The sequence below is a fragment of the Anabas testudineus genome, chromosome 16, assembly GCF_900324465.2.
Source record: "Anabas testudineus chromosome 16, fAnaTes1.2, whole genome shotgun sequence".
NCBI lineage: Eukaryota > Metazoa > Chordata > Actinopteri > Anabantiformes > Anabantidae > Anabas > Anabas testudineus.
In genome coordinates, this window is record NC_046625.1 from 7,136,309 (window position 1) to 7,151,927 (window position 15,619).

The following is a 15,619-nucleotide window of genomic DNA, read 5'->3' on the forward strand; positions in this document are numbered from 1 at the left end:
ACTGATGTCATTCAGATATCTGAAATTAAATAGTGACTAGTCAAAATGTTATTGTAGAGATCTAAAACAGTAATTCTTGCTAGTCAGAATACAGTTGTGGACTAGTAATATGTGACTTTATTAAATGCTATTAAATATATATAAAATGCTATTATGTTTAGTCAATCTAACCCTTTTAACACGGCGTCTGTAAATACCTTTACATGACGTATTGTAATTGTAGACATGTTTAAAGGAATTGTGACTAGTCAAAACTACAATTAAATATATCTACAATTGAAATGCGACTAGTAATATATTGCTTTGAGAAATCAAAAAAGTTAATTAAGATATCTTTAAAATGTGGCCAATTAAGAAATCTTTAATTGGAATTGAGACTAGTTAAAATGGCATTAGTATGTGTAACCTGAATTTTGACTTGTCATAATGTATTTCTTTAATTAAAGTTTTGACTAGTCAGATATATATTACAGATATCAGTAATGTCTACCTCGTCTGTGTTAAACCCTCTTGCTGTTGATCCAGCTGTGATGTGTTTCACAGCAGGGGTCGTGCGAGAGTCGCGGCCGTGTGGGCAGCGGTGTCAGCGGGCGGAGCAGGAGAGGAGGGCGGCTCTTCTGGAGAGGAGGACCGGGAATGGCGCTCCAGTGCGTGTGTCGTATGAGCGGAGGGGGCGGCTCACCTGGGGGGAGTTACCAAGTAAACGTGCTCTCTCTCGTATTTTTCTATGGAAGTTGTCCCGTTGCAGTCCATGCAGCGACTTTCAGTTGCGGAATCAGGCTGAACATGTACACGACAGAGCGCAGGCGAATGAGCCTGCACGACCTGAAGAGGAAAGACTCAGTGAGGGTGTCGGCTGGAAGTTTGTGGCAGGACTCTTTGGCGATAGAGCTGAGCGCCAGCGGCTCGGCGAAGCAGATCATGTCTCCCCGGAGTCGGACCAGAGCCCTGTCCGTGGCTTACATTGTGAACGTGGACGCGTCGGTGCCGCAAACTGAGGAGAACTTGTCACTGAAGTGTCTGAAAGAAGCGTGCGCGGACGCACACGCCGCGTTCAAAACCATCTCGTTCGAGAGCATTTCAGTGGGAACCACAGATACCCTCGACAGTTTCTACAACGCAGGCAAGTGCAGACACGCTTTATCTGGGGGGGATTGGACATGACGCAGTGTTGTGCCAGCTCCACAGCCTGACGCGCCCTTTTTATTCCTCCTGCAGATGTAGCAGTGGTCGAGATGAGTGACACTTTCTGCCAGCCGTCCCTCTTCTATCACCTGGGAGTGAGAGAAAGTTTCAGTATGACCAATAACATCATTCTGTACTGTTACAAGCAAGACGGTGATTTACAGGCTGTCAAGGTAAACAGCTTAAACAGCACACAACAATCCATGGCCTGTTTATTTCTTTGTTGCAGATATTTTGCATGAAATGACATCAAGTGTATGATTCAATCCAATTGAATCCAATTTTCTGAGTATAGCTCCAAACCACAACAGCAGTCATCTTAATGCACTGTACAGTGTTTAAGGTTTAAGACCTTACAGAGTATAATTGTATAAAAACGTATATAGTAAACCCAACAATCCCACTGAGCAAGCATTAGGCAACAGTAGAGAGGAAATACTCCCTTTAGAGGAAAAACCTCCAGCAGAACCAGTCTCAGGGTGGGCGGCCATCTGCCTCGACCGGTTGGGGTGAGTGGAAAGAGGAAAAACAACAACAACAACAAGCAGCAGAAACTGTTGTCCTGTGTTGCTGCTGCACCCATTTTCAGATTATGTTTTTTCTGATTTACTTCAGCTAAAACAGTAATAAATGTTTTTTTGAGTTTGTACTAGCGCAACAAACTGTGCTATTAACCACACAGCCAAATTTGAATGATGGGGCGTGTTTTCTTTCTTAGGGTCTTAGGCTCAGTTGTGTTTTTATTTTGTCATTACATTTTGAGTGATTTGACTGAAGGTGAAGTTAAGTAGATGGGATGTGTCAATATATTAGAGCGAGTTTTGCTACTACTATCATCAGTGAAGATGCATGAGTCAGCTCCTGTAGCCGCTATACAAGCCCAAACCACAATGTCATTAGCCTGTTGGTCCATTTGCAATTCGAGAGCTCAACAGATTTTCTTCTTAGTGCCGTGGAATGACAGCCTAAGGTTTGAATAATACCTGTACGAATGTTAGTGGTGTTTTTTATGTTCATATTGCATTCTTTCTTTAAGTGACTGAGCTTAGGTCCAAGTTTCCAGGTTATTTAAAAACTACAGAAAATACTGCTACAGGTGCTGAGAGTTCTGTTGTTTTTAGATAAATCAGGTAACTAAACACACTTGAGCAACTTCAAACAGCTGTGAGTCATGTGCCCTCAACATGATGGTGCACTGCACTGTGCACAGTATAAACACCGCTGTAATTTCTATATGGCAAAACCAGAATTTATAAAAAATACCTTTACATAATATCGGAAAAGTGAGTATATACATTTTTTTTCTTACAAATTGTGGCAGTAAATTTATAATTTATGTATATTTGTTAATAACATGATGACGTGCACATTATATATATTAATAGCTGCAAAAGAAATCTAGTTTTAAGACAATGTTGTTTCCAGCAAACATCAGACCAGCTTCTGCAAACACAAGCATAGTGGTTTGTGAATATTACCATTTCATCTGTATTTAAGGTTGGACAGTTGGAGCCCCCAAGAACATTACTTTTTGTATTATTTTCTCCACCCATCAGTGCATCGTTTGGTGTAGAAAATCTCAGAAAATATTGAAAAATGACAGTTAGTAGTTTCCAGACCCAAGTGTGATCTTAAATCTTGTTTTGTTGTTTCTGTGACCAGTGATTCGAAATGCAAAAATATTCAAATTGCCAAAAAAAGAAAAAAATCAAGCAAGATATAAAACCACATAATCAATAATAATACATAATAAATGGAGAGAGTTGATGAAGGTATTATGTGTGCGAGTTCATTTGAAATTAGCATTAAATTAGTTATGAATAAGAATATAATTAAAATGAAGTAGTGACTATTGTTGCTGATGTTGCGGCCCCACTCAGTGTGAATTTAGCCCTGTGTGATGAGTGCATTGTCTCCCTTTAGGAGCAGTGTGGAAGTTACACGTTCATTCCATACATAGTGTCACCTCATGGTAAAGTATTTGCCTGTGATGCCACAATAATGACTGGTATCCAAGAGCTGATGCAGCCGAGTTTCCAGCTGGAGCCACTGCTTACACCGCTGGTGGAGACGCTGGTGCATCTGCTCAACAACGTACACATTCAGTCCAGGTCAGAAATGAACTTCAGCGCCCTGTGCACCATCACTTGTTTTATCAAAAACATTATCATCTCAGATTCTACATTGCTTATCTTGCATCTTCTTCAGTGTTTGACTTTAATTAGTAGTTTTATTAAAGAGTGTTGAATGGCACCTTTTTCTATGCTGACAGTGAGTACTTCCGGGAGTCCATCAGGCATGAGATTCGAATGGCACGGGAGCGGTTCAGCGGTGAAGAGCTGAGTGACGAGTTGAGTCGCATCCAGAAACGCCTGGACAGTGTAGAGCTGCTCACCCCTGATATAGTGATGAACCTGCTGTTGTCCTACAGGGACATTCAGGTGTGTATGGGAGTGAATATGTACGTTTGTGTAAATATGAGTAAACATAATCTATGTGGCGTGTGTGATAGGTATACTACTGTATTGATTCTTCATCAATTAAAATTTCAATATTTGTAGTTTTATTTAAAAAAGGGACAATCAATAATAATATGAGATACATGTAAAATGTATTCGTGCAGGAATGCTTGGTTTTCCTGCTTAATTAATTACTTACTTAAATACATGTTGGACCAACTTATTGAAGAATCTAAAACATTTTGAGATTAAATAGATCTCTGTTTTGGTTATAATGATTATGAATGATGAATAAAACTAAATGTAATGTTAAATGATAAATGGTGTATGTAAATGATGTATTATATGCTATCAAGTAATTCATGTCGTTCTGCACACTCCTTTCTCAGGACTATGATGCCATAATCAAACTGGTGGAGACTCTGAACGACCTTCCCATGTGTCTAGTGGCAGGACATCAGAATATCCAGTTTCACTACATTTTTGCTCTAAGCAGGTATCCAGATTGCCCCAGGATTTTATTTTAATACTAAAGATAATTGAGGAGATTTAATCTCTTCCTCTCTGGTTACAGTTTGTGTTTTTGTCCTGTTATCACCCTGTAGCCTTTATTGGCTTCGTATTTACAGTATACATGATAAAAATGGCTTTTGTCAAAGCTGCTGCTCTGCTGATAATATTAAATTTTCCTATGTCAGGAGGAATCACCCTGGAGATCGCACTAAGGCTTTACAAGCAATTTTGCCTATTGTGCAGTCAGGGGACACGGTGGCATCAGATGTCTACTGCCTGTGTGGACGGATATACAAAGACATGTTCATGAGTTCTGGCTTCACTGATCAGCACAGCAGAGATCAAGCCTGCTACTGGTACGACCAGTTTGTGTGTTTGTGTGAATCTAGTTGTACAAGTCTGGCCACACCCAATGAGAAAGGAGGAATTTTGGTATCTTAGACAGCCCATTGCCTCAATATAGACCCTATGTCATATCTAGCTACTATTTAAATTTAAATTCTGCATCGATGTTGTGATATAGTCCATCAGTACTGTCTGTCATCATTTGTCAGGTATAAAAAAGCTTTTCAGGCAGAGCCAACTCTTCACTCCGGCATCAACAGTGTGGTCCTCCAGATGGCTGCGGGTCACGAATTTAATACATCTGTGGAGCTACACAAAATAGGTGCTTTATACTTTTTATCGGATTATTATTAATAACAAATAGCATTGATGTTGTTTGTGCTACTTGCATGCATTACATCGACACACTATGCACAATAGCCTTACATCCTCATTCATTCTTTATCTCTCAAGATGAATGAGCTTACACTGCACATGAGCACACAGTCAACACATGTTGATGCACACGTTAGTCTATTAGTTTATTAGTATTTAAAGCATGCATTTGGTTAATGACTTGTTTTGCACTGTGTTTTCATGTTGCTTATTAGGTGTGACTATAAGCAGCTTGCTTGGTAGGAAGGGTAGTTTGGAGAAGATGAAGGAGTACTGGGATGTTGGATTCTACCTTGGCGCAAATATATTAGCTAATGAGCACAAAAAAGTCATCGACGCCTCTGAGAAGCTCTACAGGCTCAAGGCTCCTGTCTGGTGAGACCTAAGCACTAATTCTTGCTTGGTAGTAATGATGCAGTGATGCAGATGTGGGTTTTTAGTCATCATCAGGGGTTAGTAGGTATTATTAGTATTATTTCCATAGTCACTGAAATGGATTAGTGACTGTGAAATATTCATTTCAGGTTTGTGGCATCCATTATGGAGACGTACATCATGTATCGTCAATTTGCCAAACTGCCTGGCGTGGAATCTTCTAAACAGGATAATATGGACTTCTGGATGGAGCTGTTTTTGCAAACCTGTAAACCCACTGTCTCCACAGAACGCTGCCCTGTAAGACGACACTATTGCCGTGATAGTAACAAGATCCATAGGACTAAGTATTATAAAATACAGGTATTGGAATTTGAAGTGCTGTTTTTCAGGTGCTCATTCTGGAGCCCAGTAAGGTCCTTCAGCCAGCTATTGTGTGTGTGAGTGAGGAGGATGAAAATCACACTGTGCAGCTGAAACACGTCACACCCTTAAAGGTACAGACCCACTGGCCTCCTCTGTCTGCAGCCAGTCTCTAATTTACACCCTTGACTGTTAGTACCTGCTGCTGTGCATAAACAGCACAGACAAATTTACATCATACAAGGAAGAGCCATCTTTTCCCTCAGTGATTTATGGTCCAGTGAATGTTTAATCTAGGAAGTGTGTAGGTGCGGTCTTTGAGTTTACTGTCTGTGAAGGAAATACTTACCTCATACTCTAATGTCTTACCATCTACTTACATAAAAATCAAACCAGCTAACCTGCTATTAGCAGTCAAACAGACGTTTAACCTGTCTTTTGACGTCATCTTTGCTTCTACAGAAAGGTTTACACCAGTGGACTTTCCCAGCCTCTGCAATTCGGGGAGTGAGGTAATGTAGATTCCAGCATGTGCTAACATCTCTGAAGTATTTGCTCTAATTTCTGGGTGTGTTCAAGCCTGCAGCAAAGCCAGGTGACCCAAAACACACACTGAGTTTCCGAGAAATCCTGGCTTTGTTGTTTGGTGGTTTTTTTTTTTTTTATGGTTGCTTTGAGGCTACTGAAAGGTTTCACTGTGACACTTAGTTACACACACTAGTGTGGGTTAATTTCACTTAACTAAGCAAAACACAGAACAATATGAGCTTGGAAAATCATTTGGGGAAAGATGAGAAACACCTTGAGTGTTTTTCCTTGAAGCTGAGAGGAGAATTCAAACATTAGCCTCAAGCAGGAAAATAGTTTAAACAGTGTCAGTATCTAATATGTTCAGCAGAATTACATTTCCACAGTAAACACAGCCATGCATTGTTCTAAACAAATGAATTGAGGATTATGACTATTTCATTTCACAGTTGGAATTTTTATTTTCTTCTTTCCGTTTGAAGTATTTCAAAGATTGATGAGCGGTGCTGCTTCCTGTACGTCCACTACAACTCAGATGACTTCCAGCTTTGCTTCCCCTCTGAGCTTCACTGTAAAGGGTGAGTGACTAATAAATTGGCAAAGATACAGCATGGCAGATTGTGTGTGTGTGCAAGGCACTGCGAATGACTCAGTAACCTATTGAATAGCTTTATTAAGATAAACAGACCATTAGAGGGTGAAGGAAAATAATCAGAGGGCAACAGACAAATAATCAAAAACAAATGTCGCAGACTGAGTCTAAAAAAGGTGACGTAATTCCCTTGTATGAGTCACATTTGCTTTATTTTCTCTTGAAAGTCCCTTAGGACAGTTTTTCCCCCTCAATTTAAGAGTCACTTGATCTAAACATTTCCTTTTAACTTGGGTTGTTATCTAGCGCAACAGGTGCTTTTAGTTTTGACGACATTACATTCTGACACCTATGCCTGCACTTTAATATAATTTAATAGAAGTGAAGTCAGAGGTGTATTTTTTTTATGATGCCCAGAGCACTGATAAATTAAGTAAACTCTCTGCATGGCTGCAGAACACTAAGACAAACAGTAATACTGCAGGTTAAATGTGGTTGGAAATGGAAGTATGATTTAGGTCAACTGAGACCTACAGGTCTACACATGCACTCAAGTTGTCTTTGCTGGTATAACATTATTCTCATCCACATTTAATGTCTCATACTGTTCCTGCACTAGCTTCTGCGAACTGGTGAACTCTCTGCTTCAGCAGGCCGAAGACCCAGCTCAGGACCTGGACCAACTAACTGAGGAAATTCCAGAGGTCAGTCGGAGTCGTTAATTCCTCCGAGGAGCAGTGTGCTGTTTTTAGGTCTTATTTTCCAAAATGAAGTAGAAAAAAACGAGTGCAGTTGCTGGGGAAGCTAATTCTCGAAAACAAAAACATTCTCTGAACGTGTTGTCAGATTTTCCAGAGTCTTCTGTGTGTAAAGTTTATTGTTGTTTAAGAACACAGATACATCCATGTATGATTTTATTTTGATTCTCAGAATACATTAGTCATGTTTTGTTCCTCAATGAAACATCTGTTCTTTCACTTTTAATAGTTCTCTTTCTCAACTTGTGCTTGCTTGTGAAATTCCTCACAATTCTGTAGACACTTCTTTAAACTCATTTGTGTCATGACCTCATTTTACAGTACATCTATGAAACCAATGAAATTGGCGACAAGGTGGTTCTGGGTAAAGGGACGTATGGTGTGGTGTATGCTGGGAGGGACCTGAGCAACCAAGTGCGCATCGCCATCAAAGAGATCCCCGAGAAGGACAGCACGTATGGAAAACAATTTTCCACGTTTTTATCCACTGCAGCTTGGTGCCATCTTACACTGAGGGGCACTAAGCTTAGGCCTGTATTGCAGGGTTTTGTGAAAATTGGATTCCATCAATGGAAAAGTGACATAATTTGCGTAACCTCTCTTTGTCCGAGACCTGGCAGTGTTTACCACGTCACTCTTCTGATGTTGTAATTTCCAGGCTTTGCAAGATACTTTTAGCTATTAGAAATTGCTCATACGGAGAAGTGTCAGATTGCTGGATGTGCGATTATTCATATGGAAACATATGTAAAATAACTAAATTGTGAAGATTTTGTTTTTTTATGTTTTTAGAATAGGAGAGTTGAATGTTTCACCTTTTTCATTTGTTTTATACATAAACTATAACACTTTCTACTACAATAATGGCCTACAATGAGGCTAAGGGGAAGTATAGGTATATAGGAAGTATAGTTTTACTCAAACTTTCAATTGAGATGTTAACTGACTTTGTTTTAAAATTAGGTACATGTCTTACTTGAATTAATTTTATTTTCTATCCCAGCTACTCCCAGCCGCTGCATGAGGAAATAGCTCTACACAAGAGGCTAAAACACAGGAACATTGTCCAGTATCTGGGCTCTGTCAGTCAGGATGGTTTCATCAAGATCTTTATGGAGGAAGTACCGGGAGGTGTGGATCCTAAATTTTAAACTTCTAATACTTGTAGCTTCAACAATAAACTGCAAAGAACAATAGAAATGTTATTTTCCCAAAGATGAGAAAGATGTTTTACGAATAATATATTTCGTGTAAAATCATACACTTTGGTACACAATTGTTGAACAACAATTTAGTAGTAATTTAGTAGTAGTAGTAATAGTAGTAGGATAAATGTAATTTAATTTTTGTTTAGTTTTAATCTTTTGCTGGTTACAAGATGATGACCGTATTAAGTATCAGGGAAGTTAGTATTTGTCTTATTGCATTCAGATCTGCAGAGATTGTGTAATGTTTACTGGAAGCCAGTTTTAGGATGTAGGTGGTTCCAAAACCATCCTGCTCACTGGGGGAAAACCATCTAATGAAATTTTACATTCCTCCTTGCAGGAAGTTTGTCATCTCTACTGCGCTCCAAATGGGGTCCTCTGAAAGACAATGAAGCAACCATCATCTTCTACACCAAACAGATCCTTGAGGGGCTCAAATACCTTCATGACAATCAGATAGTCCACAGAGACATTAAGGTGAGCAGAGCAACCTGGGCTACCATAGCAAATACTTGTTTAATTTACTAGAAAAAAAAATTGTCCTAGCCTTGTTGGTGAATATGTGTTCTCTGCAGGGTGACAATGTGTTGATCAACACATATAGTGGAGTACTGAAGATTTCTGACTTTGGAACCTCCAAACGGTTAGCAGGGATCAACCCCTGTACTGAGACATTTACTGGTAAGATGTTGAATCTGCCTCTACAAAAATAACTCTATTATAATCTTATATGTTATAGTACCACCATTGCTACTATAGAAACATTTTATTTACAGTTGTTATGATTTTTCAATAGGAACGCTCCAGTACATGGCCCCAGAGATAATAGACCAAGGGCCTCGGGGTTATGGGAAGCCAGCTGATATCTGGTCCCTGGGGTGCACTATCATAGAAATGGCAACTGGCAAACCACCTTTCCATGAACTGGGAAGTCCTCAGGCAGCCATGTTCAAGGTAAAAAGGGAATTGTTGCACCTATGTTTTTGTAAATAAATACACTTAATGGTTCTGTCATAAAATCATAAAAAAAAGTGTGAATGAATGTAAACAATGTTCTTTTACAAATAAATGGTAATCGTCAAACTCTGTCATTGACTTTTAAACAATCTCTTCAAGGTGGGCATGTTTAAGATCCATCCCCCGGTTCCAGAGTGCATGTCAAACCAGGCAAAGGGCTTCATCATGACCTGTTTTGTGCCGAATCCAGACAATAGAGCCACAGCTGCGGAGCTGCTGATGGACACCTTCCTAAGGGGTTCCCCCAAAAAGAAGGCCAAGTGTCATCAGGAAGCAGAACCTAAAGACATCCTTTCTACTGGTGAGGATATTGTGTCGCTCTTCTTTCTCATAGATCTTATGAGGTTGGTCAGGTTTCATCAGCCGTTTATATAAATTACTTTTAATATCCTCTGCACTTTAGATATCCTTCCCCCTTTTTAACTATTATCGGATTTCTTTGCATCTAATTTCTTTTGTTTTCTTCTTTTACTTTCAAATTTCTCTGTTTTCTCTCTGTTTTGACAGTGTTTTTGTGAAATTTGGTAAATGTCAGCGATTGACATCAACAACCTACATTATCTAACCACAATCTCACTGGGTTTTGCAGCTGACTACCAGCGCAGCCTCTCTGTACCTATCTCCATCCTTGTAGAGGACACCGATTCATACTCCGGTTCAATTGACCTGTCGTGTTCCCTGGACCTCCGGAAGCCCCACTCCGCTCTCAGAGCAGATCAAATCTCTGAAAGCCCACCGAGCACCAGCACCTTCCTGTTGTGAGTTTGATTTTTCCTCAACAGTAGATAAAAGCCTTACAATCGCTGCATCAGCCGGGGTTCCACAGGATCTTACATCAGTGGCAAACCACACTGAGGTTTCAGTTAGATAGTCTGGTGAGGCTACATCCTGTTTAGGTACAAAGGGTACAATGCCACTGTATCAAATGCAGCAGTCAGCAGTTAATCATGCATCACCTAAATGTCTTTCATCTTTATCTTTTGATCTTGTGTGATTTATCTTTTTATTGACCCCCGTTTTATTGTCCAGAGTACAAGAGGATTCTTCATCAGATATGAGCAGTCCAGCCAACACCATGGAGAGTACTGGTCTTTTCATGTTGAGGAAGGACAGCGAGAGGAGAGCTACACTACATCGTATTCTCACTGACTACATCAGTCACGTTGTCTCTAATATACAAGAATCTCTACCTCAGGTGTGTGAAGAAAAGCAGCACAACAGCTCTAAGCACTGTGTGGAAATGGGTTACTACCGGGCCTCCTGCATGGCAGCAATAGGATTTTACTTTTAGTGTATATTCACCAATAATTATTGGACAGTTAATAAATGAGCTCCAAATGTTGCCAAAACTGAGAAAATGGAGCCTTCATGTGCTCCGACAGCTCCACAGCATGACAATGTGGAAAGCTAATATAAAGATTTGTTTGCGAGTTAATAATCTAGACACTTCTGCAATTATTTTTATCTTATTATGCACAGCATTTGGTATTTATTTCACACTTAATAGCTTCTATCTTCTTATGCATGGCAGCGCTCATTCCCAGAACAATTACAGCTGAAAGTCTGATTGTTTTTGTCTACTTTAACTTTCATTGCGTTTAAGTTGTAGGCGTTAGCAGTTTCTCCTCAATTCATTTTTAGTTAAATGGTATACAGAGTATATACCTAAAATATTAAAGTTTCTTTGGGTTATTAAGAGGTAAATACTATTTTATTATAAAAGTTTGAATATCCTGAAATTTGGTCTTTTTAATGTTTTTAATATATTTCCACTTTTGGCGCAAAGAGTTATTAATAAACAGTAAAACACAGTGCTTTTCATTATAGTGCCACAGCTGTCACCCCACAGGTTTGAAATATCTCTGATACAATAGGCTATCCAAGTGAAGGGCACTCTTGTAGATTGCAGAAGTCTTTGAGTGTTGCCATAATAAGAACACAGGAAGTACTGTATCCTCATTTTTCAGTGTTTTTTTCCCCGTTAAAAGAACGATGAGGGACCATCGCTCACTGCAGATCACATCAAGAAGCTCATTGTCTGCTTGCGAGACAACATCCGGTCCCCGGACAGGAAACAGCTGACCAGTGGCCTGCTGAGCCTTCGTACAATGCTCGTTGCTGCCACATTGCCTCTGAACAGCCTGCAGGCGGTGCTGTTCAGCTTTCAAGATGCAGTAAGTTACTTTTACAGTGAACACGTCGATTTTGCTGGTAATTCACTGTGGTCTGCTTTAGGCTTGGTGAGATCGATTAAATGAGTTACTGTAACAGCTACACTAACTGTTCTGCACACAGGTGAAGAAGGTGTTGAAGCAACAGCAAGTGAAACCTCATTGGATGTTTGCTCTGGACAATCTGCTGAGACAGGCAGTACAGGAGGCCATAACTGTACTTCTACCAGGTAGAGCCGCATCTTGTACTTGTACTGTAAAGTTCCAGTAGTTTCAGATAAATCCTTGGAGAGTAAGTAAGTGGTTGCAGAAATAACATTAGCAACCAGTTCTCAGTTTATATTTTTATCTTATTTGATATTTAGTGTGTATGTTGCTTTTATTTGTTGATTTGCTGGTTCTATTACTTTTTGAGGGTTGGGTTATTCATTTGTCACCCTCCTTCTCTCCTCTCAGAGCTGAAACTCCAGCTGCAGTCCTCATTTGAGATTGAGGACAGCACTCCCGAGGAGCAGTCTGCTGACCTAGACACTCCGGTAGTTCTTGTCCCTGACCAGCTGGGGGCGCAAGCAGACACGCTGCATCAGGCACCCCTAAATGAAATCAAGCTTGCAGCTGGTCCTAATTCTGCTATAGATGTCATCCTCAACACCAACAATGCCCTCAGCGAGGAAGTGAGAAACCTCCGACAAGAGACCATAAGGTAGCTTTTTCTTTTGCCTTTACTGTGGAGCTTTTTTTTGTGTAATATTTATTTTCAAGGCTGCATAAACTGTGGCTTTTGTAAATAACATGTTTGCTGTGGAAAAGAGGTATCTCTAGTAAGTAGCACGCAGTGATTAATGAGAAGTTTGACGTGCTCTGCTTTCTGCTGAGTGATGATGGCTTTGTGTGTTTTTCAGGCTGCTGAGTCAGCTGAGTGAGAAAGAGAGAGAGCTCCAGGAGCTACTGAGGAACTCTGTCCAGGGGAAACAGGAACAGATAGATGCACTGAGGAAAGCAGTCATTCAAGGTATTCAAAATATTCATGTAGATTGCTCCACAATTATATTTATACCAGAAATTACACGTATAAAAAATTACTTTTCATGTCTTTATTCAGAACAACCATAAAAACCTCATAGTGCTATTGGAAAAAGTATGTGAACCCTAACTGGAGTCAGGTGCTAGCATACATGGAGTCTTGTTAAGAAAATTAGTTTGTAGGTGTGGACCAGAGCTACAAAGAAAAAAAGAAATTCACCAGCCTACAGTTGGGCAAACAATCTGCAAATGGAGACACTTTGGGACTGTGGCTTCTCTACCAAGAAGTGGGCGGCCATTAAAAATGACCCCAAGAGCACAGCAAACATTCAGCCAAACATTTAAACGCATCATCGGAACTGGCTAACATCTGTGTTCATGAGTCTACAGGATGTAAAACATTAAACGAACAGGGTGTCATAAAAGATCAGATTTTATTATTTTAGGTTTATTATTAATACTCTTGACTTAGATCAGGATCAGATGACAAATTAATGCAGAAAATCACAAAATTTCAAAATTCGCATACTTTTTCTTGCCACTGTATGTCATCATTACTACATTGTCTGTTGCTGGTAATCCTGCTATCTGTATTGAGTTTACTATAGAACAGTAATATTGAACTAGATCCAGGTAAAGAGAGTCTGTGTGTTAAATAATTCCTCATGTTGTAACATTTATTTAATGGAGTACATTCAGTATAAGGTTATACAGAAATATTAATATTTTATACTTCTTAATTTCTTTTTTTCTTTTTCATAATCGGCTTAAGAATTAGTCTAAGAGTTGGTAATAGCTCAGCCTGTAGGCTGATGATTAGTCACACTTGCTGCAGCATGGCCAGTATTACATCAATGGACCAAGCCCTGTTGGTTGTATCAGTGCACTCAGTGATTCTCATCACCATTTCTTAACATTTGTAACAATCCCTACCACACCTCAGCTCCTGGCTCTGGATTTCTGCCCGACTGGTTTCTGTCAGAGACGTAGGCGAGACAGAGTCATCAGCTTATGTGCTCAAACTCGACTTGTAACTTTGGATAATGATTATTAGGCGTGACTGTGGAAGCACAATGTCGTTCCTAATATCAGTAGATTTGTCCTAACAGACCCCATTAATAGCTGTGATGTGTGTGTGTTGTAGGTTCTTCACAGAAAAGCTCAGATCCAGAAGTGAAGGCTTTGGTGCGCTGGCTCAAGTCTGTCCCTGTAGATCAAAACACCATTGATAAGGTAAACTCCACTGAAGCTCAGCCTCATTTTTTTGACTCTTGAGGGCGGTTGGTGTTAGTCATCTACCCACTGTTAATCCACACCTGTGTTATCTTGTTCTCTAGTTGCTGTCTCATGAGTTCACCTTGGATTGTCTTCTCTACATGGCCTCCAGGGATGACTTAATATACTGCGGAATAAGGTGAGCTGCCATCCCACATCACCTTCGCACCCTATCCATGCAGCAGCTTAGGAAGTAACTGCTGTCAGACTTCACCTTGTTTGTTTGAGTTACATCAGAAAGCTCCTCTGGTGTTTGACATGCTTCATTTCTAATATTATGTTTAAATCTGTCCAATGTTGCTCTTTCAGAGGTGGCATGCTGTGTCGAATCTGGGCAGCTATCACCGCTCACAGAAAGACCCAGCTGAGCCCGCACAATGAGGACAGTGAGGACACTCTGCTTTAGTGGCTGCTGATGTTGTACATCAAAGGACAGATTTATTGACAGGCTGGTCCTGTGTTATCTGGAAGGGGAGAGGCACTGAGGGGCTGAACTGACGTTGCAGGGAATGGATGTAAAGCAGAAAACATTTTGAACCCTGTTGACTGTGAATGTTTTTTTAAAGATACTGACTACTACTTACTACTGTTAGCCATTTTTTGTAACAAGCAGAGAGGGATTGAGTGTGGTTGTTTACTGTGTGGAGTAGGTCTACTGACACAGAAGGTGAGGAATGTTTTCTTTGATAAATTATTTTGTCTGGTCCTCAATTCTTCAAGGTACCACTTTAAGTGTTCAAATTTGAGCTTTACAAATCGAGTTTGAGTTAAACGAGTTGCCATTTAAGGCATCTTTTATTCATTCACTTCCCCAAGGAAAGTGGACAGGTTCTCCAGCCCTACTGGCTGAAATACTGATTAGGTTTCTGACACTGAAAGATCAGTCTTTGATTTACCTCTTCATTACTCCAAGATGCTGAACAAATCAGAGAGAAGACCGATAAATCTAGCTAGGTTTTTTTTGTCCTTGGATGGTGTCAGAAAGAAAATTAAAACTTTGATTTTATTGACTAAATTCAATAAATCAATATCCTGTCCTTCCTCTCCAGCTCCATGCTTCTGTTATTTGTTGAATAAAGCCATGTTTCCGTGCATATACAGGAGAGGAAACATCGTCATACTTAAAATAAAAAAAAAAACAAGGTTTGTTCCACTGGGATCCCTTCTGTCAACCTCTGTCGATGCCATTGGTTCCTTTACTTCCTCCTCTGATCAGAACTGATTGTAGGATGAACTGTAATACTGTTTGGGTGGAATGAAAATGTGCATCCACATCTTCCACAGCTAAGTAGATTACATTTTCTACATGTGTCTTCACCCAATATGATATTTTCTTGTTAGTTTAGTATTTAACAGACATGTTAAACATTACATAACTGTTATAATGTTTGGCACATGCTAAAAATTTACATTGATTCTGAGTTACACTGCC

At 39.8% G+C, this 15,619-nt stretch overlaps 1 protein-coding gene across 1 annotated transcript; it reads left to right on the forward strand.

The window, feature by feature from the left end:
* The first annotated feature begins 543 nt into the window (after nucleotides 1-543).
* On the forward strand, nucleotides 544-15,314 carry si:ch211-1i11.3 (mitogen-activated protein kinase kinase kinase 5). The gene is made up of 28 exons (XM_026372131.1): nucleotides 544-1,123; nucleotides 1,219-1,358; nucleotides 3,109-3,296; nucleotides 3,458-3,626; nucleotides 4,034-4,140; nucleotides 4,343-4,513; nucleotides 4,712-4,824; nucleotides 5,093-5,252; nucleotides 5,402-5,552; nucleotides 5,645-5,749; nucleotides 6,078-6,127; nucleotides 6,626-6,721; nucleotides 7,355-7,439; nucleotides 7,815-7,948; nucleotides 8,497-8,624; nucleotides 9,042-9,178; nucleotides 9,277-9,382; nucleotides 9,498-9,655; nucleotides 9,818-10,019; nucleotides 10,308-10,476; nucleotides 10,748-10,913; nucleotides 11,707-11,892; nucleotides 12,014-12,119; nucleotides 12,346-12,592; nucleotides 12,792-12,901; nucleotides 14,057-14,145; nucleotides 14,250-14,326; nucleotides 14,497-15,314. The coding sequence occupies exons 1-28, from the start codon at nucleotides 637-639 to the stop codon at nucleotides 14,591-14,593; spliced, it is 4,134 nt and encodes a 1,377-aa protein (XP_026227916.1). The 5' UTR covers nucleotides 544-636; the 3' UTR covers nucleotides 14,594-15,314.
* The last annotated feature ends 305 nt before the right edge of the window (nucleotides 15,315-15,619 follow it).

Coding starts and splice junctions, on each gene's coding strand:
- si:ch211-1i11.3 (XM_026372131.1), top strand. CDS start 637: ATGGCGCTCCAGTGCGTGTGTCGTATGAGCGGAGGGGGCGGCTCACCT. Junction 3,297..3,457: donor AACGTACACATTCAGTCCAG/GTCAGAAATGAA, acceptor CTATGCTGACAG/TGAGTACTTCCGGGAGTCCA. Junction 6,128..6,625: donor TCTGCAATTCGGGGAGTGAG/GTAATGTAGATT, acceptor TTCCGTTTGAAG/TATTTCAAAGATTGATGAGC.